At 38.7% G+C, this 27,390-nt stretch overlaps 1 protein-coding gene across 4 annotated transcripts; it reads right to left on the minus strand.

The window, feature by feature from the left end:
• Positions 1 to 4,053: 4,053 nt before the first annotated feature.
• RNPC3 (RNA binding region (RNP1, RRM) containing 3) lies at positions 4,054 to 27,004 on the minus strand. Of its 4 annotated transcripts, none has more exons than XR_007775485.1 (16): positions 26,738 to 27,004; positions 24,473 to 24,520; positions 21,102 to 21,220; positions 19,708 to 19,791; positions 18,807 to 18,918; positions 17,543 to 17,611; positions 15,848 to 15,996; positions 14,194 to 14,319; positions 11,525 to 11,661; positions 10,267 to 10,437; positions 9,911 to 10,005; positions 9,774 to 9,832; positions 8,897 to 9,029; positions 8,006 to 8,078; positions 5,208 to 5,251; positions 4,054 to 4,297 (listed from the first exon to the last, which is right to left on the minus strand). XR_007775485.1 is itself a non-coding variant. In XM_050962392.1 (15 exons), exons 1-14 carry the CDS (start codon positions 26,927 to 26,929, stop codon positions 8,019 to 8,021), a joined length of 1,554 nt encoding a protein of 517 aa, XP_050818349.1. In that variant the 5' UTR covers positions 26,930 to 27,004; the 3' UTR covers positions 4,054 to 4,297; positions 8,006 to 8,018. The 4 variants fall into 4 exon arrangements, 2 of the variants coding, with proteins under 2 accessions (XP_050818349.1, XP_050818348.1); XR_007775484.1 differs by adding an exon at positions 5,588 to 5,682 and having other exon boundaries at positions 4,054 to 5,251; XM_050962392.1 differs by lacking the exon at positions 5,208 to 5,251.
• Between the last annotated feature and the right edge of the window lie 386 nt (positions 27,005 to 27,390).

Raw genomic sequence — 27,390 nt, forward strand, 5'->3', positions numbered from 1 at the left:
CCTGGGAATCTGAAATGATGGTTGTTTGGCAGAACACACAGAAGCAAATGTCTGTGTCAGGGAATACAGCAGAGAGATTTTAAAACATTGTAAAGCATGTGTGTGTTGCTTTATACTTCATCTGTTCAGTAGTCTGACTGCATTCTGCTTTGCACTGTGATCCTGTCACCTAGACAGACTAAGGATGCCAGGTCCAACTCATTAAGGAATTCAGTCCCTTTCAAAGAATATCTAGGTATGACAGAAAGTGGTACTGGTGGACCAACCAATATTGTCTTCTATAGACCTGCCTAGTTTATTGTTGCCACACTGTCTTCTCCATACGAGACTGAAGTTTATCCTATTACTAAGATAAATGCAGATAGAGAATTGTTTTCTTCATAGTGAAAACTACTAGAGCTCCATTGCTAGGATAAACATTTGTGCACTGTCACACAAACCGAAACTGAATCCAGTTTTAGAAACTGAGGAGAGTGCCACCAAAGAGGAAAAAACCTGAGCAATTTGTTTGCTGCTATGAAAATACTAGTAACATGAACTACTGCAAATAGGTACTTAAACAAAACAGTGGGAGGTAAGGCACACCATGAGTTTCCCTGAAAGACATGTTGCGTTGGGGGGGGGGAGGGGAAGGAGGAGGAGAAACCCCCCACCCTCCCAACCCAGGAATGGATTTTTAAAAAAAGGGGGAAATCCCATACATCTTTCTAAACATTTGTGTTATCGATGCTGAAATTACTTACCCCACCCTTTCCTGAAATTCTTTGGGGTAAAATACACCACTCCCACCATTAAAATGAAAACGAAGGAACAAATTCACCAAAGCCACAGTAGTATCTTCACAAAAGGAGCTCTGCTACAATTTTTTTGCCTGTAGGCAATTCCCTGAAAAGAGTCCTGTTCCAAACCCGTCCTCACCTAAATCCATTCTGTAATCTTCCCTGACAAACCCTTCAGTCTTTCCATCATCCAGCCTCCACCCTCCACCTCAGTACCTCTACGTCCGATAGTATCTCAGAATCTTCTCTAAGCGGCAGCTGTTTCTCACAGCAGTAGCGATGGCCAGTGTTTTCTTGTGAGCTCTAGCTGTGGGATGGGTAGTTGAGGAAGGCGTTCTTTTTGATTCTTTAGGGAGTAGATCTGCTTTGGTAATAGAGGTCTCTTACTCCTCATGTGCTATCAGCATACACTTCACATGAGGTTAGCTTTAAATTCAAATGACACTTAGCTACATGATTCGTTGGGATTTACCACAAAAATACACTGAGTGAGGGTGGAAATGCTCTTTTAAGAACTCCAGTCTTCTGCAGCACAAGTGCAGCCAAGCTGCATGCATTTTCCATTTAACCACAAGAATCCATTTGCATTAGTTTCAAGGCTCTTTTCAAGAAAAATGACTAGACTTACTGTGGATTCAAGTGACCTTCTGAGGACTGGATACACTTGCTCTACAGGCAGATTCAATGCGGCACAAAATGATCAAGTCACATCCAAGAATCTGGCCAAGTTTTAGATTTATGCTGTATAGAAAAGGTACTTTCTGATGTCCCAACTTCCCAACAATGCATCAAGGACTCTTTTGCTAGATCTTAATAGAAACCTTCAGGAGTACTTTATTCAAGCACATCTGTTCTGAGAATTAGCCAAGTGCTTTACTGTTATAGCCTGGCATCTGTTTGAAAACTAGTTATAGGTAACTATATCTAAATGATGTACATTGGACTGAGTAAGAATTAAGTGTAATTTACGCTTTGTGATTTTTATAAGCCATTCGTTACTAAACGTGAATGAACTTTACATTTTATATTTACACACACTCTGAGAAACACTCTCCCATGCCTTGCTAAAAAGGGGTAATTTAAAAGGTGTTAAAGCTCAATGCATTTAACCCTTTTAAAATCATACACAGGAGGTAAAAAAACTCTTTACCAAGTAGGGAAGAGACATGGCAAGACTATGATAAGATTAAGCTGGTATTTACAGATACTGATGAGTAGCCATCAGATGTGCTGAAACAGCGTCTGCAAAACTTAAGCTTTTGTTTATAAATGTATGGGCTAGAAACTCAAAGAAAATTTTCTCTAATGACTTGTCTTCACTGCAGTGTTAGCTCAAAGTGTAACTAGAGTTGCCTCTAACCCAACTCCCAGCTACATACACAAATCTCTAGCTTGAGTTATCTGGTGTTTTAAATTCAAGCTAGATGGTCTGCCATGGGCGATGGGTAGATGCTTCAGTACTACTGAAGCATGAGCTTATAATGCAGTAGGGACACAGCTACAGTCTTCAGCTGTAACTCTGAGCTGTTAATCAAATCACTCTGTGTAACCTGAGTTGTTTTTGTACCATGGCTACTTTCAAAATTCAGTAATTTAGTAAACTGTTGAAGTCAAGGCTTAAGTGTTAAAAGACCCAACACATAAGAGAAGCACCCTGGCTTCGGTGACTTGGTTAGTGAAAAAGGGTAGAAAGAGAGGGACATCGCTCATGGACCATGGAGGCATGGCAGGTGTATCACTTACTTCTCAAGTGTTGACGATGAGCCAAAGCTAGTTTGGGAAGTTGACATAATGACTACCTGAACACTTCTTCCTGTAGGTTATTCTGCTTTTCTTTAGCAAATTTAAGTAACTTAACTTGTGATGTGGCTTTAACTCTACAGTATAACTAAACAACCCCAATTAACAACCAATTACTTTGTTTGATGGCTAAACTTCAGAAATAAACCAGCATACGGGAACTAGCTTTTTTATTTATGGTAGTGGGGGGAAAAACACCTTTCAGTATCATGAGTGGTGTGTGTCTAGTACAACTAAGATAACTAAAACTAATAAAGACAATTATTTGATACACTATAAAAACAATCAAAGCTCCCTGCTCTTTTGTGTCAACAGGTTAGTTTTCTAAAACGTCTATTCATAGCTTGTGCTAGTGTTCCATCTCCATAAGCCGTGCTCAAAATAAAGAACATTATGATGATTATTTGGCTGGTGTGCTGTTTAAGGTTTTATTAAAGATGTGTTAAAAGTTTTGATGCAAGTCATCCTAACCTCCCCACATACAGACCTCTATAATGTAGGCATTAAAAAACATAACAAGTAGAGTTTCTTAAACTCAAGAACTCATATGAAAGCATTTTAAATGATAATAAAACCAGGTTTCACTGAAGAAAGAATGTAGATGTATTGCATAGGTTTAGTTAAATAGTAATGAGTAAGTACTAAGAGTGATCTTTCTTTCCCTTGTTGCTACTGGAGTAGGGACAAGAGACAGGTCTATATCCCCTTCCACCTGCCTTACAAAGTACTAGCTCTGGATTTGATGGTAAGGCTTATTGCTCCTCAAAATATTTGTATTTCACTGCCAATTAAGCACCTTTACATAGTCTTTCCCACATGATTTTAGAATATATAAAACTGCTTGGCTTTCCTATAGTTCTGAAAATTAGTATCTCATACCTTCAGATAGCCAAAAAGCATTGATTTATAGCACTGCTGCTTCAATAATCAAGTAAGAATGCCAGCCTACATTGTTCCCTTGGCTTAGCAGTGTTTAAAATTATAATTGTTTGGTATCTTATGGTAATGTCCAGAGGCCTCAATCAGGACTGGGGCCTCTTTGAACTTGATACTATTCATATATTTTTGCAGATATGGTCCCTACTTTATTGACATTGGTCATACCAGTGTAATTCTCAATCCAAGAATGAACGACCAGCAACAACTCATGTTCATTTGAATGAAAAAAAAACAAAACTCTCTGCTGGTACTGTGCCCCCAACACAATACCAAGGCATTAGTTCAGTACTGTTTCCAAGGCAAAACAAGAATTCCTGATTCACTAAAACTGATTCTTATCCCCATTTTTACTTTCAGAGAGCACATCAATATCCTCAAGGCAGGAAGAAAATATCATTCACCCTAGTGCCTGGGAATGTGTCTTCTGACATTAAAGCTCTGAGGCACAAACATGTAAAATAATTCAGTATTGTGTTTCTGTAAGAGGTAAACACCTCATCTCCAAAAAAATAAAAAGAGCAGGTATAACGCGAAGTGAAGGGGAGAGGAATAATTTATTAGAGATTTAACAAGCAGACTAATATACATTTTTCATATGTCTGTCTTCTGATAGGCTACAATGTGTTTAAAAGCATTTGGAACCTTTAAGAATGAAGAGAATTAAGTCTTGTTTTAAAAACATTTGAAATGCACCTACGCACTGTTCAATAGTCCTGTTGATCACATTGCTTCTTCCTGTGGCTTGGTAACACTTGAAAGAGATGGAACACAAAAGGAACCTGGAACATTATAAAGGCATGTTAAAAGTATAAATGACTGGAAAATTACTGTGTTCAGTTGTCAGAAGCTTAACTGGAAAGTTGAAAAATCTTAAAATATAGAAAATTAGTGAATCATGTCTGAGCCAACTAAATTTGGCTTACTACATACAGCATGTATTAGTTTATAAAGTTAAAAAAAATTAAGGTTAATCACAGAATGCTGTAATACAACCCCCCACAAGCAAATTATAGATTAGTAGCCATAAAACACTACCAGGAAGTGGGGAACAAAGGTAGCAATGAATAAAGTTTAGCTTCAGTCTTCATTACTTCATTATGAGACATTGCTAGATTTTCTGTTCTCTATTCTAAAAAAAGGAAAACGTTACGAGAGAAACTAAGTGCAGGTTGCGTCCCATAACTGGGGCACAAGCTGTCATTAAATGAATGTATTACTTAAAAAGACAACATCAAGGATTGTTTTCTGCTTATAACCACCCCATCAAAACTGAAACATTCTAACACACAGTGTGGTATTGCTATTTTTTAAAAAAAGGAACATCAGCTGATATAAGTCAGCATCGCTCCACTGAAGTCAATGGAACAAGGCCAATTTACACCAGTTCTGGATCTGGCCCACAAAATAAATAATTATATGGATTTAGAGAAGGAACAGGGAGGAAAGGTCACATTTTGAGACTAGAAACATTCATGGTGTCCCTCTAAGTAAATAAGTGACCTGATTCACTAACCTTCTTCCTGAAAAAGTCCCCTTTATAATTTAAAGTATCTTACTTATTTGAACAGATTTACCAAATTGTAAAAAGGGTATAAATTCCTCCCCGCACCTACACTAAAAGAGAACTTGGAGGTATTTGAGTGCTATGGAAAACATTGCACAAAAAAAGGATACAACAAGAAAGGATACACTCTGCATGACAGTATTACTGCAGTATTTACGCAGGAATGTTTCTAAAGAAGAACAGCAGAATGTGGTTTAATTTTACTTGATTCTCAGTATTGCATTTATACAACTTTACTACTTATTACGAGATTGTTCGGTAAAATATAGCTGTTTTGATCCCTTATCTGCAAATTGGTGCACATGAGCTCTCACTAATGATGACTACACTCCTATAAGCAAGTGAGGCTCTTAACAAATTAAGGAACTACTAGGAAAATGCCACCATTTACTGTCCCATTCAGTCAGTGGTCTGCATTTTATATAAGGTTCTGTTTTTCCATCAGCTCAATTTTTTTTTTTTTTATTTAAATTGTGCTTCCATCCAATGCAGTCTTTTAAGCTACCTTTCTCCCTGGAACCAGTAGCCTTTGCGACATTAGCTTCTTCATTGCTCTCTCATATAGCTGGCATTTTATTTATATCAGAACTGGGCATCCAACTGTTCATGAAAATATTAGTTAGTGAAGGGAAAGGGAATTCCAGCCAATGAAAAGTCAAAACTATATATTTTTCATCTTCTGGGAAAGCATGTGCAGTACAGCAGTGGTTCTCAAAGCCGGTTCGCCACTTGCTCAGAGAAAGCCCCTGGCAGGCCAGATTGGTTTATTTACCTGCCATGTCCGCACGTTTGGCCGCGGTTTGCTGCTCCAGGCCAATGGGGGCTGCGGGAAGGGTGGCCAGCACATCCATCGGCCCGCGCCACTTCCCACAGCCCCCATTGGCCTAGAGTGGCAAACTGTGGCTAGTGGGCGCTGTGATCGGCCGAACCTGCGGATGCGGCATGGAAACAAACCAGCCCGGCCCGCCAGGGGCTTTCCCTGAACATGCAGCGGACTGGCTTTGAGAACCACTGCATTACAATATTTTCATAAAGGAGAAAGTAGCAATACTTAGAATAATTACTGTCCATTAAATTTAGCTATTTTCACTGTTTAATAAAATAATTTGACACTAATAAAGTGACACAAGTAGTATGGGTGTATCAATTTACATTTTCTGGGTATACAATTCACATTTTACAGTATTTTTATTTTGCTTGATTTACAAAATTTACTTATAAACTTGAATCTCCAGATTTCATACCATAGAAACCACTATTTTGCATCAAAAGCTAGTGTACATCAAGTCATTTTGGCTATTGGCAACCGTAGAAGAAAATATATTCAAATAAAATTAGGGTTCATGTTTGTTATTCTTTTGTAAAAGCAAAGCAATTCAAAGTTAAACGAACTTAGCCCTCCACTGCGCCACTTTGCCTGAGTTCTGTAGTGACCAATTGTACACACAACAGTGTTATGTATTCCATGATATTGAAGATACAAAAGGCTGGGTTTAAATGAAGGTGTTTTGACTAACTCAGTTTATTAGAGACTTTTAATTTGCCATCTGCAAATCTAATCCTTTTACATTGTAAATAAAGGTCATCAAGTATGACAGCTAACTCCAAAATAATAACTCTGAATTAACTGTTAAAAACATGATTAGTGATCAAATCAAGGTCTAGTCGTTTTTTTTATATAACTTCAATGCCAATTGAAACTTGTAAGTTAGTGTAGTCAGAAACTGGACTAGGTGACTTCTTTGTTTACAAGGAACAAACTGGGAAGCCTAGAATGTCTTCAACCAATGTAAGAAAATAATTGTGAACAGCATTTGTTTTTAATTTGATAAAAATCAAACTGCTAACTTTGCCGAATGGAACCACAGCTTATTCAAAAGTAGACTACACACCATCTCAATATTGCACAAGCCAGAAGTTTCAGAGGGAGTCTGACCAACAATTCAAAAACATTAGAAATACCACTAAAAGCAATATATAGGTTAGATAGCATGGCCTCCAGGGGACACATCTACAAGAAAAATGTCTATTTTAATAAATACTTCATTAGCGACAGCAATGCTGAGCATCTCAAAACAATTTTAAGAAAATGTGCTGTTATTTTTCCATCAGAAACAGCAACTTTGAAACTGACTTCATTTCAACTAACAATGACCAACAGACAAAAAATTTAAACATAAGAACTTTTTGGAGATATCTTCTCAGATAAGCTCAAATTAAGACCTCATCTATACTAGGAAATAGGAACATGTTTTCAAACTAACACGATGTTAAATATGCTTTTGTTGGCAGTGTGGACAGATACCCTACAAGCAGCAAACACATTTTTTAATCACAACTATCCATGTCCACAGAAAGGGAAAATCTTGTTTAACATCACATTAGCTAAAACATTTTCTAAAACCATGCTATTTCCTAGACAAGCAAGGCTTAAAGGGACCTGCAATGATGCACAGATCCCACTGACTAAACACAGGATCACCAAAGCAAAGACTCCTTGGGCGATGCCAGCAAGGAAACTGAAGTAGTATTTATGAGGTTATAGCAATGAAGCAGTAATTACTTCTGGGGCTCATAGCCCTGCTGGAGTATGATCCCGAGATGTTAGCCTGGCAGTATCCTACTCTCTCCTATGTGCCACAATTCCTTAAAGTTAACTGTAGGGTCAATGGTTTGAGGATTGAATGTCAAAACACATCATTGCTACAACTGAGGACTGGGATGTAGACTCTATGATTCTAAAAGGGAGAAATGAAATGTTAACACAGGTCAAAACTGACAGCCTCCTTGCACACTGGCTTCCCGATAGATTTCCTTTGTAGAATTCGCCTTCCCCCCTATGTGCTCAAATAATGGACTAGTTTGTGTTTTGTTTTTTTTAAAGTCTGAATGTTCTCTTTCCTTTCTCACTAAATCTACTTACCTTTAGCATTGTTCTATCTTTTTCTTTTCTCTTCTTTGGAGTCCTGTTTTGGTCTAGCGGATCGTGCAAATTGCTAAGGTTTTGTTAAGGACTACAAGTCCAAATATAAGTGATAACTGTTAGCAGGAAACCAGAATCATTTAGTAGAGAAATAATAATTTCACTAGAAGGTAAACAAAACTTTGAAGAATGAATGTTTGGAATATATACATAACATGCATGTACTCAATCCAACTTTACTTCTTACTCCAGTCACATGAAGCTACACTTACCCTTTCTTCAAATCAAATGGAACTATTTCACCATCACAGCACTTATTTGTAGTTAAAAAGTGGATTATTTTCTGGGTGATCCATGATTTAATTGGCAAATATTAACTAAAAAAAACCTCTGAATTTAAACTTGTTACATCACATGATTTTTTTTTTAACCTGAATACAAACTTTGGGAAGGAACAGCTTGTTGATCCGTAAAGAGAGTTTAAGAGTGAGTCAGAATCTTCCACAATAATGCCTCTGATTCTGCAAACACTTACACACTTGCGTAACTTTACTTTAGTCAATGGGACTACTTATGCGAGTGACACAGAATATGCATAAGTGTTTGCAGGACAAAGACATAAGTGGTGATTTTATTTTAAATCTTAAAGTCATACACACACATTTACTTTTCTGTCTCAGAATGAAAGTCTAACCCATGAAGTTTTAAATGATCACTGAAGCAAATGTGAATTAAGTGGTTACTACATTGTCTGTAATTTTAATAAGAAATACCTATTCTTTTCTATAGTCATTTAAGACAGACAGTGAGTTTACAAGAACAGGAAGCAAGAATCTCAGGAACTGACCTAAATTTAAAGGCACTAAAATGAAAATGTTCAGAAAAGGATACAACTACCATGGGCTTTTCAAACAAAACATATCCATTTACTTCTTTTAAGGCTTTGGTAGCTGATTTTTCATTAGGAAGGCCAATGAAAGCCTGTCCTTTCATGCGACCTTCTTTCATCAAACGTATGTCAAACCTGGAAATAAAATTGGGAACGGATGAAAGGTTTAAATTTTACCCCATCTCCACCACAGTTTACAATAGGAATAAATTTCACATGCTGCAAGTTGAGGAGCGAATGGAAGTGGCAGTGATGCCTATATTCTGGTACAGGCAGGGTTATGTCATTAGACACCGATATATTTTTCCAGACAAACTTACTAGCCATTTGTCAAAAATCACCATTAGAAGGCAGGACAGCAAGTTCCTGTACTACTGCAACAAATACCACACACACACAACCATTTAACAGATGCATAAGCACCTAGGACTTCAATCATTACAATGCTGTACACTTTGGCCAATCCAGCGACATCAGGAACTGGGATTCGGCTCTGTGTTCTAAAGGCACAGTGCAGGGTCTTTAGACCCAAATGTACCACTCCACTCAGTAGGTGGCAGTTGTGTGTACACCAAGTAAATTATAAATGTTGCATTAAAAGAAACCATCCAGTCCTTCCCCGCTGTTATGCAGTAGGTGTCAAAAAATATTCTGTTAATAGGCACATCACTTCCAGATAAAATACTTAATAACTATATACAAAAAAGTTTTCTACTCTCCCCTAACAATTAACATTTTCAGGCCAAAATGATTTTCTCCCCCCAAAATTAGAAGCAGACAAAAGGGGCTCAAAATGACTGCAACTTCAACTGTAGTTTTCACTATTGCTATAAAAGTTAGTGCACAGTTTAATTTTTACCAAGAATTGGAATAACTTACATAATTCGTTCAGTTTCTGATTGAAAGTCAACATATCTTCCAAAAATAAACTTGAGATCCTGAAATTAAAATGGTTGCGTAAGGAAAGACAGCAAACAAAGAAAAACAACAGAACATTTTCATAAATCCTTACTCACCTTTTCTTGAACTTGTTTTGACAAATTCTTCACATAAATCCTGCAGTTTGGATCACCTGGCTCATAGTTTTTGAAAATGGCAAGTTTTTCCATTTCTTGACCATGACGGAAAGATGGGGAAAAATAATCAATATGCATATTATATGACTTAATAAATCTTCATTTCACTGCTTTTTAAAACCTCATTTAAAAAAAAATATACACTGTAAGAAAAACAAATCTCTTACAACATAAATAGTAAATTATAGACTATGTAACAGTAATGTAACTTAATTTAAAACAAAATATCAGTAATTTAAAAATATTGATTTGTATATAATAGTTAGTTAAAATAGAAACTAATCTAGAGAAAATACCTCCTCTAGAAAGTCTGCCTTTTTCCAATTCCCTTCTAGAAACAAATTCTGATGGTATTTCATCATCATCATCATCATCTTCTTCTGTGTCCTCTTTATCATTAGAGCTAGGAGCTGGGAAGATCTTTCCAAATCCTGCATTAGTTATTTCTTCTGAAGTTGCATAAAGATCTGAAAGTTGAATACAACATTGTACTCAATGTTTGTAAGAGTTGATTCACATTCCAAAAGAAGGGGGGAAGGGATGGATTGTAAGCCAGAAAATCCTGACGTTTTAGAGGGGCTAAGTTCTGAATATAAGTCAAAGTAGAAAGAAATTTTAGTACATACATGATTTTTGTCTTCTGCAGATGCATGGAGAACAATGTGTCCTAATTCCTACTTTGACAGAAGACATCTGCTTCATATAATGCTCCAGCATTTACTTTACTGGAGAAAACACCTTTCAGCAAGACCCATTCTTCCCTCTTGTCCCCATTACGCTGTTTTATAAGGTTTGTTAAATTCTCATTTTATATTCAATAAGAATATCTACAAGAACTTCATAATATTGGGAAATAACGCTATAAGAAAGCTTTATGCCCCAGCACTATAATGACAGTGATACAATATGAGCCAAGTGCACATTGGGGCATTACAGAAACTGACAACTACAGGAAGGCTGCTCTCTTCAAAGATCTGAAAAAGAAGCTGAAGCACACATGAAGTGTCTTGAAATGCCTCTTTACCCTATGTGAAGTCTTCAGCATAATTTGTGAGATTGTTAAAAGACAGAATTCCTGAAAAAAGTGAAATTTAAGGCAGCAAGTTTACTGATTGAATGACATGCTACACTATGGTGAGCAGAGCGGCATTGCTATGGCACTGTAGCTATGCCAACATAATGCCATAGCATAGATGCAGCCTACAGCGATGGAAGAGGTTTTTCCATCGCTGTAGGAACACTGTCTCCCCAACAGATGGTAGCTTACACAAGGTGTTAGGCCAACATAGTTCTTCATGCTCTGAGCATCGCAGCTATGTCAACCCAAAATTTAAGTCGAGACCAGACCTTAGGGTTGAATTCCTTAAAAGAAAACTCACATTAAATAAATATTAAAATAAACCAGCACTATTTAGAGTCATCATCCTTCAAGTCACAGAACATAAAAATATTCAACTCATATATGATGTTATATACATATTACTTTGTCTGTTCTTTGCACCTTAAAATATTACAAATTATTTGACAGAAGAATTTAAGGATAAGCATTCTTACCATTGTTTTGGTCTCTCTCTAAACTTTTCTGAAGAATGTCCGGAATGTCTGCAGAAATTTGGAACTTAATTTTTTTGTGACCTACAGATTGCGGCTGCTCAAACACATCCGAAGGTGATAGTGTAGGGTGCAGATTACTGTTTAAAACAACAATATGTCAATCTCACTTAAAGTTTAAATGGTCAATAGAACAGGCATTGTCAAACAAAATGTATGTATCTTTTCCAACTATATTTCATGCTGTTTACCGTTAGCACATCAGTTTTCTATTTTCAAAGCAACTTTAAACTTTAGACTTAACTTTTTGTGGGTTACATTTAGTTCATCAGTGATAAGACATGTTTAGTTGGCAAACAGCAAAAACAAAGACCAGAAATCACCGTATAATACAGGTAGACTCGCATACAAAAGAAAATTATCTTAAGAGAATATTAAATGGAATCATATGAGGCACAACTAAATACACTTTCTTAAAGACTGCATGCCAAGGAAAATAAATTAGGCTTGTTTTATGTCTCTACACAAAGGAGGATTAAAAAGATATTAGTTTAAAAAAAAAAAAAAAAAGCTTAGCTTCAATCTTAGGCTCAAAATTAGATGAACGTTTCTGACCATGAAAGGCATGAAGTTCTGGAACAGTCTTCCAAAAGGAGAAGTGTGGGTGGGTGGGTGGGTCGGGGAGGGGGGGGGGGGGAAGAAGACTAAATTGTTTCTAGACTTAGCATAAGTTTACAGAGGGGATGCTATAAAAAAGGAAGCCTACAATGGCATATAGCCTATCTGTGACTGCTGGAGATGGGACTCTAGATGGGGAGAGCTCTGAATTATTACAGAAAATTCTTTCCCAAGTGTCCAGCTGCTGCGTGTCACCACATCCTCAGGGTTTTAACTGATCACCATATTTGGGGTCGGGAAGCAATTTTGCCCCAAGTCAGATTGGCAGAAACCCAGGAGGTGGGAGAGAGGGAGCTTGCTTTCCTCTGCAGCATTGGATGCACTAGCTGGGTTGATCTACAGTAAAAGGTGGATTCTCTGTAACTCGAAGTCTTTATATCAAGATTTGAGGACTTCAGTAACTCAGCCACAGATTATGGGCCTTTTATAGGAGTAGATGAGTGAGGTTCTGTGGCCTGCAATGTGCAGGAGATCAGACTACATGACAATGGTGGTCCCTTCTAGCCTTAAAGTCTATGAGTCTTTTATATTAGAAAACAAGTCCTCTCGGCTGGAAGATGCTCTTATGAGTGAGAACAAATGATATAAACGACATAATAAGAACTAAGAATGTAAGTTAAGCAAATGATTTGAGAAGCAGACTGTATAAAATTGTTATTTGGCTTCAATGACTGGTAAACATTTTGGGTAAAAGATATCTTTGTTAAATATTCAGCACCAATATTCTTTCAATTAGCCTGCATGGGTGCACGTTAATTCTACTCTAAGATTCCACAAGGGCCCTTCAGCAATACTATGGAAGACCAGACTTGGCATGCCTCCTGTTTCCAGGGCTACTTCAAGACCAGAATTTAAAGGTGTGATATCAGATCACGTTAGATAATTCACTTTAACTAACAACATGTACAATTCTAGTAAAGAAAGGGCAAGCTGCACTTTAGCAATCTGTCAAGTTAATGCCTAGGGGACAGCCTAAGCTTTAAGGGCACATGCTAAAGTATTTGGCACATGCTAAAGTACAACTTGCCTTATCTGACTTGGAATTTTAGAAGGTGTTAAAGTTAGTATCAACTAAATTGGTCTAAGTAGAAACAAATATTTTAAAACCACAATAACCTCCGCAACCCACCCTCCAAAACTTCCAGGCTTTCATCTTAACGAAGCAGAAAAGGGCACAGTCTGATTTTTTTAAAAAATCTTTTGCAACTCATCTTTAACGACTAATTTCTTAAATCACCAGGACAAAAATAAGTCTAGACTAGTTTTTCCTCAAATAAGCCGAGGGAAAATTAAGTGATTGTTTTCTTTCCTTCATAGTTTTCTGTTAGAGCTCTGCAAAAGCAGAACTGTCTTATATTATCTAAATTAGCCACAAAGCAAAAATATTAACAAGCGTCCTCAGCTATTCTAACATAGCATAAAAATGTGCCATTTAGTTTTCTTCAAGTGTGCAGGGAAAAGTGTATTCTTGTATAAATATATTTTTAAACAGTTGATTGTCAGATCAAGATATTACTTCTGTTTTTCAGAGACACGGTGGAATAAAACTGGAGTTGCTAAAACATTTAAACAAAATTATTATTTTCTGTATTTTCATATTTCCTACTAAGCCTATTCAGATCCATGTTCCAGCCTTTAGCAGATTCTGTTTAGATCTATTTCAAACTTGATATAAAACAAATTGATAGAAAAACAGATATGGCTGAGGCCAGAATAATCTCAATAAAGGGTCCATGGCTGTGGAACTGGCTTGAAATCAAGCAAAGCTCAAGTCTTGGAGACCTCAGAGCATGATACAAGTGCCATCTGTTTAGGGAAGTTTTAGTAACAATTGGAAAGGATCGCCTACAGCAGTTCATCTTGCAGTAGGACATACTGTATTAAAGGTTCTGAGGTAGAAAAATAAAAAATCTTGAGCAAGGCACTTTTTTGTGATTATTCCTTATACTCAATACACGAGTACTACAGAAATACAAATAATATTAATACAGTACCTGTGGGGAGCAGATGTGGGAGCATTCAGCAAGTCTTTTATCTTTTGCTTTTTTCTCACACTACGCTGCTTTGTGGATATTGGTCTTTTAGGCTGAATGGTTGCTAATTCCATCAATTTAGTCATTCTAAATTGGAAACACAATAAAGACATTCAAAACAGTTTAGTTTTTAATCTAGAGATGCCATCTTAGAAACGCAGCCTCTTATTTCTGACCAGGACTTCTGAAACTCAAATGTATTGAACTGTTCTATTATATCCCACACATCTGTGATACACTAGCACAGGGGTCGACAACCTTTCAGAAGTGGTGTGCCGAGTCTTCATTTATTCACTCTAATTTAAGGTTTCGCGTGCCAGTAATACACGTTAATGTTTTTAGAAGATCTCTTTCTATGTCTATAATATATAACTAAACTATTGTTGTATGTAAAGTAAATAAGGTTTTTAAAATGTTTAAGAAGCTTCATTTAAAATTAAATTAAAATGCAGAGTCCCCAGACCGGTGGCCAGGACCTGGGCAGTGTGAGTGCCACTGAAAATCAGCTTGCGTGCCGCCTTCTGCACCCGTGCCATAGGTTGCCTACCCCTGCACTAGTAGAATGCAGCTACACATTACTTATTATACAGTAAATAATGTTACTGTAGAACATTTAGATTGATGAGAACGTGGATTATTAACTTAGAGTAGTACTCGGGCATGAGGAAAGGGTGTATAAAATCTGCCTAAATTCACCAAAGTAAAGAAAGGTAAATTTACAAGAAACACAGAATTTTCAGTACTATATTACTACTCATAAAAGGAAATCTTTGCTCAAAGTAATGTTAGAAGTATTTGCTCTAATTAGGATTAGTTAAATTCTTCAATCTTTCAAGGAATTTTAGATACTTTTAAATTGGAAGCAACAGATTAGCAGTGAGAAATATTTTTGAAGACTGCCCTAAAGGCCTAATCCCACATAATACATGGCATAATGCATATAATACACAATCAATTTCTGGCCTTGTAAGCCAGGCAAGCCCTTGACACCAGCTTCAATGCAGGATAATAGTGGGGTGGAGGGCTAGAGAAAGTCAGTTTTCCACAAATGTCATAAAATAAAAGAGCCAATCCAAAAATCAAAAGCAAGTGGCACAGCTATTTAATGAAAGGAGACCACATGCAAAAGAGCGTTGCACCTCCTGCATCATATTCGGTATAGAGCTCTGTTAATCCCACCACATATGGGACCGAACATTCAGCATGCAGGTGGGTAGAAAGCTGACATCACTTCCAGAGCATAGACTAGATTTTCTGTGTGTCTTCCCTAACAGATAAGAGATTCACCCTATTCAACAGGAATTTTGGAGGAGTTGGGAGAGTAAAAGTGTATGGAAACTAGTAGTGTTAATTTTTGAGCCACATGACCATATTCATCCTTGCCCTGACTGATTTTCAGAAGAGTGCTGTCAGCCTTAAGGAGAATATTAAGAACTGAAGCTTCTTTAAAATTTATGTCAGGAAAGGCCACCTACATATTAGAATAGCTGGGGATATTCAGTCACAAAACTGGAGCTTCTATGGGCCAGGAGGCAGAGGATGATTTTGGCTGGATTGAGACCTACAAGAACAGCATTTTTATTTTAAAGCATGGTTGCTTATGATAATAACAAACCTCTCTTTTTCTTCCTCATCAGCACTTTCATATTCAGATTCTTCTCTGCTAGATTCCTGATCTTCCTCTTCTTCAGGCAAAGGAGGCTCCTCTGGAGGCAGTGGTGGGATAGGTGGCGGCGGCACAGGCGCTGGTAAATATTCTTCATACTAATCAATGAAAGACATAAAATTGAAGTCTTTAAACACTCATTTTGGAAAAATGTATGTTTTAATTTCTTCTGCATAAATAAGAAGCATCCAATATGATAAATTGGCAGATGGCAAAGAAAGCTTTTCAAAACAAGATGTTTATTGAGATCTATCTAGTCACTCTTGGCAAATTCAGTTTCATGAGAATTTTACATCAAACAATTCAAACTCAAAAATAGTAACAAAATACATAATTCTTCAAATTAAGATTGGGAGTGAAGGGTAGGGGAAAGAAAAGATTAATTAGAGCACGTAAGAAACTAAGGAAGGAAAAATAGCTATCTTCTCCAGAAGTTTTGCTTTTCCATTCTTAGTTTACAGACTAGAAAGGAACATGGTCTGGGCATATGATGGGAAGCTAGATGCTCCTAAATTCTAATCTTAGCTATTATGCTGAATCTCCTCTAACTTTGAACAAGCCACAAACTGCTTCCCTCTGTAAAATAGGGATAATTCTTATTTACCTACAGGTGTAGTAAGGATTGGTTATTGATTACAGAGATGAAATTACTGTAGGAATATTCTGAGCAGTTTCCTGCCAAAATAACCTCACCTTGATAGGATTCCCAATGCACTTTGCTGTAAAGCTTACAGCCACTTGGATGAACAAATGTGAGGACTGTTGCAAAAAGTGCTGAAGTCAATGAAAATGAAAACATTCGGTTCTCTACAGAAGCTGCTCAGCACTTTAGAGACTGGGTCTTTTGCACGGTTACTAATTTTTACCTGATCATAACATTCTAGTATTTGATCCTGTCCTATAAGATGCACAGGGAAATATCAGGGAAAATTCACTGGTCTGCTAAATTTACTGTGCATCATGTAACCCCCTAAAGAAATTACCCTCCCAATCCCTGAACAAGGAGAAGGTGGTGGTATGCCAGGGAAAGCTGTGGGACCTGAGCTTCCCTATGCCTGATCCTGCTAATGGCATAACTTACAGTAAGCCTGCCGAAGCTCTAACATCTGCTGGAGACGGGGAGCTACAGCCAGCTCCCTGTATCCAGACATAGTGGAGAACTGGGGCCATAGATGCAGGTCCTCCCTCTCTCTTTCCCTTCGTAACAATCCATTAAATCCTAGGGCCAAAGTGAGTGATTATGTGGTTTTCATATCAGCAATCGGAATCTCATAAGAACTCTCTACGAATGCATAGATCAAAGAACATTTCATGTGTTAGTTATGCAATAGACTAAACGTGTGGTATTCAAATGATTTTCATGTTTCCTATAACTGCTACAAGATATTGTTTGCACTACCGTAATCTCCATTTCACTGCCCTCCATTACTTTTGAAATATTCTGAAAGATATTACCAACACATTGGTTTTCATCTCATACTGTTGGAAAATTCAGTTTTCCTTGTGACAGAAAATAGACATACACCAGTTTGGAACCCATGCCAACACATCCAACAGCTGCACAAATATCTAATCAACAGCAAATACCGACGAACCTCCTAGGAAAAGGCACACATATTAAATGTAATATACAAAATTTCTTACCATGGGTGGTCGAGCAGTAACGGGTCCAAAGGGTGGGGGTAGATTCATTTTATTCATAAGGTGCAGCACCTGAAATAAAAATTAGGTAACAATTCTCTTTATAAACAAACTAGTTCTTTGGCACAGTACTTTCTAACTCTTTAATATGATTTTTTTAGTATTCTACTCAATTGTAAATCATACAGGTAAAAATCTACTGATTTTTACTACAGCCATGGTTGTTAAATGAAGAAATGTTATCAATACAGTAGAACTTCAGAGTTACAAACACTTTGGGAATGGAGGTTGTTCCTAATCCTGAACAAAACTTTACGCTTGTTCTTTCAAAAGTTTACAACTGAACGTTGACTTAATACAGCTTTGAAACTTTACTGTGTAGAGGAAAAATGATGCTTTTTTTTTTTTAAAGTAGTTTACACCTAACAGTACTGTACTGTATTTACTTTTTTTTTGGTCTCTGCATCTGCCTGATTGTGTACTTCCGGCTCCAAATGAAATATGTGATTGACTGGTCAGTTCGTAACTCTGGTGCTCATAACTCTGAGGTTCTAGCATATAGGGGGGTGTCTTTTTGCAATTATTTTCAAATAGAAGTATACGTTAAAACGCAGTACAACTATAATAAAAACAGTTACTGTTATTGGTTTGGGTTTGTTTTTTTTAAAAAAGTACTTAACACTTATATTGTACTCTATCAGCATAAGTATTGTAAATTAGCTAAGCACCCCAGGTGAGATCCCTAATGGTGTATACTTGTGTCACTCCGCTGAAGTCAGAGCTATGTCAATTTACACCAGCTGAAGATCTAACCCCATATGAAGCTTAGCTTATGAAGTTAACATTCTGCTATGAAGAAATAAAGACTAAACTTAAAATGTAGCTAATGAGTTAGCAATGGAGGCCAGACACACCTGACAGTGGCTAAGTACAATTAACACAAAGGGTTTGCTCTAAGCCAATTTACAGTATTGGGTACCTGAGTCAAAAACAGTACAAAGAAATTATCCAGTGAAGTCTTCAATGCTAGTGAAATTACATCCACTTCTTGCCAACTAAATCTTCTCTATATTTATCTCATCTTATTTAATAGCAAAATGTTAACTCCTAGCACTGGAAAAATCAAGTCTTAATTATCCACAGGAACTAAAGTAATAGCACTATTCTATAGGATAATAGTTACTATAGTATATATTATTTAAAAAAAAAACAAAGAAAATATTGGTATTTGACTTGTATTCAATTGCTTTTCTCCTTCTTCACTTACCTGTACATAAAATTTAGGCACGCTTGCCAAGGCATTTGCTATATTTGCTAGGATTGTACTTGAAGGCGGTGGATACAGATATTTGAGGCAAGAGTTTATAGGAAAGGTTAGCCTGAGGAAAAATAAACATTGTAGAAAATTTTTTAAAAAATCAATAAACCAGCAGCAATATCAAATAATCTTACATTTCCTGAACTCTACAGGTAAAATTAAAGAAATATTTCACTTCTGAAATCTCTCTTAAAATACATCCTCAAAGCCAACTATGGTTACTAGAATATAGCACTCCATAAAATCCAGACATCTCAGCCAAAAAAAGTACAGCACAAAACTAAACGTTGAATTTCAGAACTGATCTTCTGTCCAGAGTTATCATACTTAATGATACAAAAACAAATAAAACCCAGTGGAAAGGATATTAAGCCTCATGATTCAGGGCTTAAGCTGATCTCCGACTACTAGAGGTCAGGATAAGACCTAACAAAAGGGGGCAGATAGATTACTCCATCATCTGTCTTCTGCAGGGTTCTTAACACCTTCCTCTGAAGCATCTGATGCTGGCTACTGTTTGAAACAAGATAGCTAGGCTTTGAGTCACATGCAGTATAGCAATTCCTGAAGATTAAAATATGTTAACCACAACATACTGTAGACAACTTTGACTTTTCTTTCCTCAGTTTGTAATAGTCACAGTGCACCTTCCCTACTCCCAATAAGCTGCGTGTGGTTACACATCTATATTAAGGCCCCAACTCCACCAACCCTTACGCCCATACTTAACTTTACTCTCATGCTTAAAGTTTTAATAATATAAATAAGTATTTAGAGGATAGCAGACTAATACAGTAACTCTACTACGCCAGGAATATAATAGTTAAGCAGCCAAAGAATCAGTACTCACCCATGGCTGGGAGCAATTCCATTCTCTATTTTAGGACAACTTGGCTCTTTCCGTTCTCTCTCTTCTTCCACTGGTTCTTCTGACCTGAAAAATAGATTAGTATTAATTAAAGTTGGGCAAAACTCCAATGAAATATGTGACACACAATGCCTAGAAGAATATGAAACACGTTTCACATGTAACATTCATAATTTATTCCAAAATACAGTGGGTTAGTCTACTGGCCTTTACAACTTTTGTAGATGGCGCTAGTACTGTAATTATAGAGCCTAGATCTTTAAGACTTGTCCTGAGCTCTTTGAAAAAAGCAAAGAAATCCAGAGTTAAATGCATCATTCCCCTTCCACGCCCCTGCCCCCACGGTGCCAAATCTTATGAAAAAAAAATAATGTCATATTACCTAATGCTTGGAGGTTTGTACAATACCAAAGTACAAAATTGTGATTTGAGAAATATTTCAGCCTTATTTCAATTTCTCTTCTTTTGTGTGTACAAGTCAAATGTTTATTTTATTCTGTGGTTGATTTTAATTTTACATAAAACACATATTTGACAGACAAAAGCTTTTCATACACTGTATAATGTAAGTAGTCAGGCAACCAGGTAGTCAGATCTTTTCTGATATAATTTTGAATTTTTAAATTTTGTGACTTAAAATCATGAATTTAGAAATTTTAAGTCTTTCATTCTTTTACTTGATTCCCTAATGTGTTTTTGGAAATGAAGTATTATATGAAAGATTATAAAATGAGACCCAAACTATCAACTCATTGGTTATATACTTACAGATTTAGAATGAATGGGGCTAAAAAAGGCTTATATTTTGAAGAATAACTACACATTTTTGTTCTGTATTCAAAATCTTAAAAGTAATTCGATAATATTATGAATTAATCACTAAGGCCCAAGCCAGGTCATGCCAGGTCACAATGCCCAGAGCAGGAAGCTGGACTCTTCCTCAGGGGACAGAAGCCACCACTGTGGGGTGAGTGCAGAGCAGGCTCACTCTCAACCATCCTTCTACTTCATGGACTGCCCTCTGCACAAGACCTGTAACCCATCTACAATCTTTCCATGAGTAACTGGTGAGTCAAGACCAATCATTTGGGAAACACTGGATTAGGGTACTATTCTATACAATGGTGGCACAACTGGACCTGAAGTCAGTTATGTGGGCAGGATTTGGGCCTTTAATCTAGAGATCTATTATTGTTCTTACTGTAGAAACTGAATTAAAACATGTAATGTTTTTAAAGTGACATGTTTTATTTTTTGACTGAAAATAAATGACAATTAAGATATTGTGAACATTTTAAAAATGGCTTTTCTTATTGTTACGGTCAAAGTTATAAAAAATTCTGAACATGGAAACAAGCTATTATGCACATACATACCTTTTATTTTTCTCTGAGAGTGAAGGTTGGCTAAGTACCTGAACATTGTCTTGTTCCCTTGCAAATTCAACAACTAAAGTGTGACCTAAAAGTCTCAGCTGATGCAGTCTTGACAATGCCTTAAAATAACCACAATAGCAACAAAGAATATTAAGATTCAGTTAAACTAATAAATAGAAATATTTAAATACAGTCCAATAAAAATAATATTTTCATCATTTTTCAAGGATCAATTTTTCTTCCTGACATTTTTCACCTAAACTTCTACTATATACAATGGAACAGGCAGAAGCCTACCACAACACTTGCCAACCTTCATGGAAGTTGCTTTTGTAAAGGGAAAAGTAAACGCATTAACTTGAATTCATTTTCTGAAGTGCTAAGTCAAGACTGTCAACAATCAATCACAGTTTTAGTGATTACATGTTTTATTTTTAGCTTACAAAGTTCAAGCCACTTTGGTTATAGCAAGTTATTTTTGAAAAATGTTGATATTGTATAGGAAAAATGACACCTGTATCAATACTATTAACAGTCAGATATCCTTTAAATAAGAAAGTAACATTTAATTATTAAGCCAAAATCTATTCAGCTATTCTGTTGCTCTCCATGTAGAACTTAAAACATTCTATATTTATTAACAGAACAGTGATTAAAGATAGACTGGCAGAACACCTGGAAAATCATGACATGATAGGGTCTAACCAGAACAGTTTCTCCAAAGGCAAATCATCTCTCACCTATTATTAGAAGTCTTTGAACATGTCAACAAAGCAATGAATGAAACAAAACCAGGTGACATCATGTATGTAAACTTTCAAGAGGTCTTTGAGGGTATGTATGTCTACACTACAACAGCCCATGCGTGAAGCCAGACTCAGGCCTAACCCCCTTTGTGTCTACACTACAATTGCACTAACCCAGGGCCTAAATTCTCTCTAAGCTGGACGGCCGGGTAGCAGCCCAGGGCTGTGGCAGGGAGAGATGCCTCTCCACCAGCATGGACCTACTGCGACTGGGAGAGGAACCACTCCCTGCCGACCCCAGCGCGGACCTGCTGTGGCAGGGAGAGGTGCCCTCCCCGCCGCCCCAGCATGGACCTGCCTTGAACTTGCTGCAGCTGGGGGAGAGGAGCCCCTCCCTCGGCCTAGCCCAGCCCCACAGGAACTGCTGCAGCTGGGGAGAGGTGTCTCTCCTCCAGCCCTGAGCTGCTGCAGTGAGACACGGTTGCGGGGAGAGTCCACTCTCCCCACTGCAGCTTTGGGGCAGCTTGCACCCCATACCTTTCATCCTTGGGCCCACCCCAGGGCCCGCACCCCCTGCATCCCAACCCTCTGCCCCAGCCCTAAGTCCCCTCCTGCACCCCGAACCCCTCATTTCTGGCCCAACCCCAGAGCCTGCACCCCCAGCTAGAGCCCTCACCTCCTGCTGCACACCAACCCTTTGCCCCAACCCTGAGCCCGCACCCACATTCCAAACCCCCCAACTCCACCCCCACCACATGAATTTTGTTATGTGCACTACACATCACCTTCATATTGATGCACATAAAATTAATTCTGCACATAGATGTAAAAAATTAGAGGAAACACTGCCCAGGGCTCAGACCCAGGGTCCCAGGACCCCACGGGGTGGAGGGTCCAAGCTTGACTTAAGCAGGGCCCACGCCCTATTGCTTTGCAGCGTAGACACAGACCATTGACTTGGGTTCTGGGAGTCAGATAGAAGAATCCACAGTTCCACGGGACAACTTCCTTAGTCCTTTCTATCCCAACCATCTACAATCCACTCTATTAAAAATGGAAGCCACCACCCCCCCTTTGCAAATGGTAGCAGCTCAGATCAGTATTCACCCATCATCTTCTGATCACTGATCTGCAAGCACACTATCTGAGAACCTTCTCAGTTTGCAATGTAGTGCGAACCAATCAATCAAACCCTTTGCACAGCAAGCTGCTTCCTGGTTGCGTGCAGGGCAGGCAGTAACGTTTTCCCATGGTGCATCACGGTTCAAGAGCAGCCATATTTTATGGGGGAGAGGGGACACTAGGGACTCTGGGATATACGTATTTTGACTCGGGTTTGTGCACTGCACTGTGGAAGCCAGAGTCCTAGGTTTGAGCATGGGTTATAAAAGTCTTAACCTAGGGTTAAAATACAACATAGACACTCAAGATCAGTGCACTCGAGTCCCAGTAATCCTGGGCTTAAGTTGCAGTGTAGACATATGCTGAGAAATTTCTTCCCAAGAGGCTATTAAAGAATGTAAATAGTCATGTGGTGAGAGGGAAAGTATGGATCAAAAACTGTCCAGTGAAGACTGAGGAACTTCAGGGACATCTAATCAAGCTAGTCAACACAATGGCAAGTGAAGTTGAATATTAATAATTGCAAACTACTTCACTCACTTTACAGGATTCTAATCATATCAACTCAGGAAAATATGGGGGCCTCTACATACTCCATTCTGCTCTAAAACAGTTCTCAAACACAATACTCCTTTCCACACAACTCAAGAAAATCATGCTACAACCCTAGAATCAACAGCCACGTTTAAATATGGTTGTCGTTAGCATGGTTCAAATCTCATTGCATATAAAACAATGATCTAGAACCAAGATTCCTGAACTGTGAATTTATGAAGCTCTAGGAAGTCAGCAAGCCTGTATTTTGGTGTGCAACTAGAGTTGATAACTAACATTTTTTCACATTTGTGGCATGATAAAGAACAGCAGAGCCACTTGTTGCCAAGTCACTATTCAAGTGACACATTCAACATCACTTTCTTGAAAATTATAGTATGTAGTGTGGCCTAAAACTGTATACAGAAGACCTAGGTTCTATCTCTAGCTCTTCCACTGGTGAGCTGGGTGACACTGAGCACATCACTTCACCCCTCTGTGCCTCAGTTTTCCTAACTGTAAAATGGACATGATGAATCTTACCTCTTTTTTGAATGAATATAAAATCTGCCAACAAAAAGTGCTATATAACATTATTATTACTTCTCTATCTTGTTTGCAAGGTGCCTATCAACATGACAACTTCCCCGCTCTTATCAAAGTAGGACAAACATTTTTTCAGGGTCTGGTCCTGAATGTGCACACATACCACCTGTGAAGTCGTTCAGCAAGCGTCATAGCATATGTTCAATTGTCGTTGGATACACACTTTATGTTTGCTATAACCAAACCTGTGATATAACCTGCCGTATGAATAGCATACTTATACTTGAAACAGGTTTTAATCTACTTTATTTTGTATCTTTTTCCCAAACTCCCAATACTGGGAGATCCAGGAAATGTTAAAATTTAGCTGGAAACTTAAAAAAAACATTTGCTACAATATTTAATGAAAAGCCCAATACAAACCTTTACAGCTGAATTTTCATTGGGGAATGTAGCAAAAGCTGTATGTTTCTGCAAAAAAAAACATAATTATTTGTCGGTTATAGCTTTTTAGATAAGAGTATGAGAGATCTCAGCCATATACACACATTTTTAGACTACAGATTTTTTACCAAAGATTTAGTACTAAAAATTATATTTAAATTAGATTTTAAAGGTAAATTATAAATGAAAATTTCAAAGTTAATTAAGTTATTTGCAGGTTTCAAGTTTTCTGGGTTTTAGTCTACTAAATGTATGTTTGGGGCAAGACATGGATGACCAGGGAATGCATGGCTCACAAAAAGGAACAAGAGGGAGGCAAACAGTCAGTCCTGCGTCCATGAAGGCAATGCAGGTCTGCAAAGAGGTAGAGGGTTGTGGGGAAGAAGTGAAGATTTGCCAATGTAAAATTAAAGCATGCTTAGTCTGTGGCCAAGCAGATGTTGGGGAAGTTTATTAAGCCCTGATTTTCACATGAGTATACTATATCTAAGTCATCATAATTGTGTATTAGACATATTTTATGATACAGGCTTTTCTAGTGAATAAAATCAAAGTCAACAGTACCAACTGATGGAACATCTTTATCAAAGCAATTCTTACCAACACTCCTTTCCTGTGGCAAAGGCAGCATCACACCTAAATGCTATGTTCTGACATTTGGGAGGTTTTTCTGGATGATTATTTTCTAGACTGGATGATTTACCTCTTTTTCCTAAGTACAAGGCACTTGTTCCAAAATGCGTTCTCAGATTTCAAATCTGAAACAAACTATCATTAACAGTTTAGACTTCAGCCTAAAGTTTTATTAGCTGGCATAATTTTATATGTATATACTGGAACCAAATTTTACAATTATTTTTGCATTTGTTTTGCTTCTTTTTACAAAGACCCTGCAAACACTAAAAACACATATTTAACTTTATTTTCCCAAATGGTTCCAGTAACTAAATTTTAGACTGAGGTTTAAACATTACAGTCTGTTATAGTGAAAAAGCATTAAGGGTCTAACAGAAGATGATGAAGAAAATTCACATTTCAAGATGACAGACCAAATATTTAATAGGGCATTGCCACAACTACTTCCTGGATTGAGCCTCTCTATTCTGGAGCTGTCCAACATAAATTATTAACTGCATTAGTTCAGACTTTTAAATCATCTTGCATTTTTTTAAAAACAATTTGGCTTTGCCACCTCTAACCAACAGTCCACACATCTTTGATGTCTGGGAGATCTGAAGTGTACACTTGCACCTTTATAAGAATTTTTGTCACTACAAAATTCTAAGTTAGAGTTTGAAATACCTTTATTTACTATAAAGGCCATTCTCAAATTCCTGGTTCAATGGGGTTTGACAACTTTTAACCCCAAACTGGAAACATTGTTTTTACTCCTATGACCCTGAAGGCTAGTCCCACTATACAGCAATAAAAACTAAAGTTGTGTGGTTATTTTCAGAATGCTTTCATAATAATACTGGGTATGGGAATCATATTGCATAATTTTGGTGTATTATTTAGAATCCAAAGAAATCTTCTGTCATCTATTTATCATTGTCACAACAAAAGCTCGATCCTGAAATAAGCTCTATGTGGACAAACCCCTGCGTCCCTCCGGAGGCCCACTGAAATCAACTAAGCTCTGTGTGAGAGCCCGTCAGGAATTTTTCAACGTGTTGAAATTTTATGGGAACGTAACAGTTTCAACAAAACTTTAGCTGGGTCCAGGATGGAGAGGACGCCCCAGAACAGCCTGGCGAAAGTGGCGATTAGGGTGCTCGCTGCACTGTGGGAGACGCAGGTTCTCCCTAGAGAGCTGTTGCTCAGTGTGCAACTTACATGTTGAAGGACTAGAACCTGGGTCCCTAACCATTGCGCTGCCGAGCCCCACACAGATCTAACTCTGCAACAAGCAGGTGCCAACAGCCGGGAGGTTTCTTCTCAAACATCATTATTATGGAGTGGTGCCGAGGCGAACGGACAAGAACAAACGCGTTTCTGGGATCAGGAAATGGGAGGGAGAGGCCAGTCCCCCCCCGCGGGTCATGCGCCCCGCCCCACGCCCTCGGGGCCCGAGGCTTCCGGGGAACGACGGGACGGGGAGAGGTGGAGCCTCCTCCCGCAAAGACAGCCCCGCCAGAGCACTGGAGCTGGGGGAGGGGTAACCACGCACCTGCCCTGCCCTGCCCCGCCCCGCCCGTATCAGACCCTCCCGCGAGACCCCGCCAGGCCGCCCCCGCTCCTTACCAGCCGCCCCTGGTCGGACAGGACCCGCACGGACGCGGCCCCGAAGTGCCTCAGCAGATCCTCCTTCTCCGCGGCGGTCAGGTCGGCGGGCAGGTGCCGCACCAGCAGCGTCCGGCTCCGCCGCCGCCCCACGCCCGGGGGCCCGCCCCCTGCCGCCGCCGCCTTGTCCTCCTGGGAGCCGGGGGCCGCCATCCTGCGGGGAGGACCCGCGGTCACACAGGCCGTGCGAACCCGGCCACGACACCCGGCGACGGCAGCTACAACCCTCGCGAGATCTCCGGCCATGAGGGGCGGGGAATGCAAACCTCCCGAGAGTTTGTGCGCTTCCGGGTTGTGCCGGCGCGCGCCCACGGTGCTGAGGGGAGGGCGGCCGGCCCCTGGGGCGGCGGGCACGGAGCGGAGCGTGGGCGGGGACGAAGTGATCGCGGGGTTTCGCTCCCCAGCCGGAGCCGCGCCTGCCTAGAGAATAGGGATTGTGCCTGGCTCGCTGACTCCCCCCTGGGCTCCGCAGTCGAAGTGGGTTCGAAGTCACTTCGCTTTTAGAACGCGGCCACACGGAGCTGTTCTGGGGCAACTTTGTCCGCACAGTTATCAATTTCCCTGTGTAGCCACGGCCTCCGCCGTCTGACCCGGCTTGCTGGCTGCTCTGCGCT

Source organism: Gopherus flavomarginatus, chromosome 7 (assembly GCF_025201925.1).
Source record: "Gopherus flavomarginatus isolate rGopFla2 chromosome 7, rGopFla2.mat.asm, whole genome shotgun sequence".
In the NCBI taxonomy this organism is placed as follows: Eukaryota; Metazoa; Chordata; order Testudines; family Testudinidae; genus Gopherus; species Gopherus flavomarginatus.

Excerpts from the sequence above, each read along its gene's own strand:
- RNPC3 (XM_050962392.1), bottom strand. The coding sequence starts at position 26,929 with ATGGCGGCCCCCGGCTCCCAGGAGGACAAGGCGGCGGCGGCAGGGGGC. Across the intron at positions 21,221-24,472 it reads ATGAAAATTCAGCTGTAAAG|GCATTGTCAAGACTGCATCA; the intron begins GTTTGTATTGGG and ends GGTTATTTTAAG. Across the intron at positions 10,438-11,524 it reads AGAGAGAGACCAAAACAATG|ATCTTTATGCAACTTCAGAA; the intron begins GTAAGAATGCTT and ends TTCAACTTTCAG.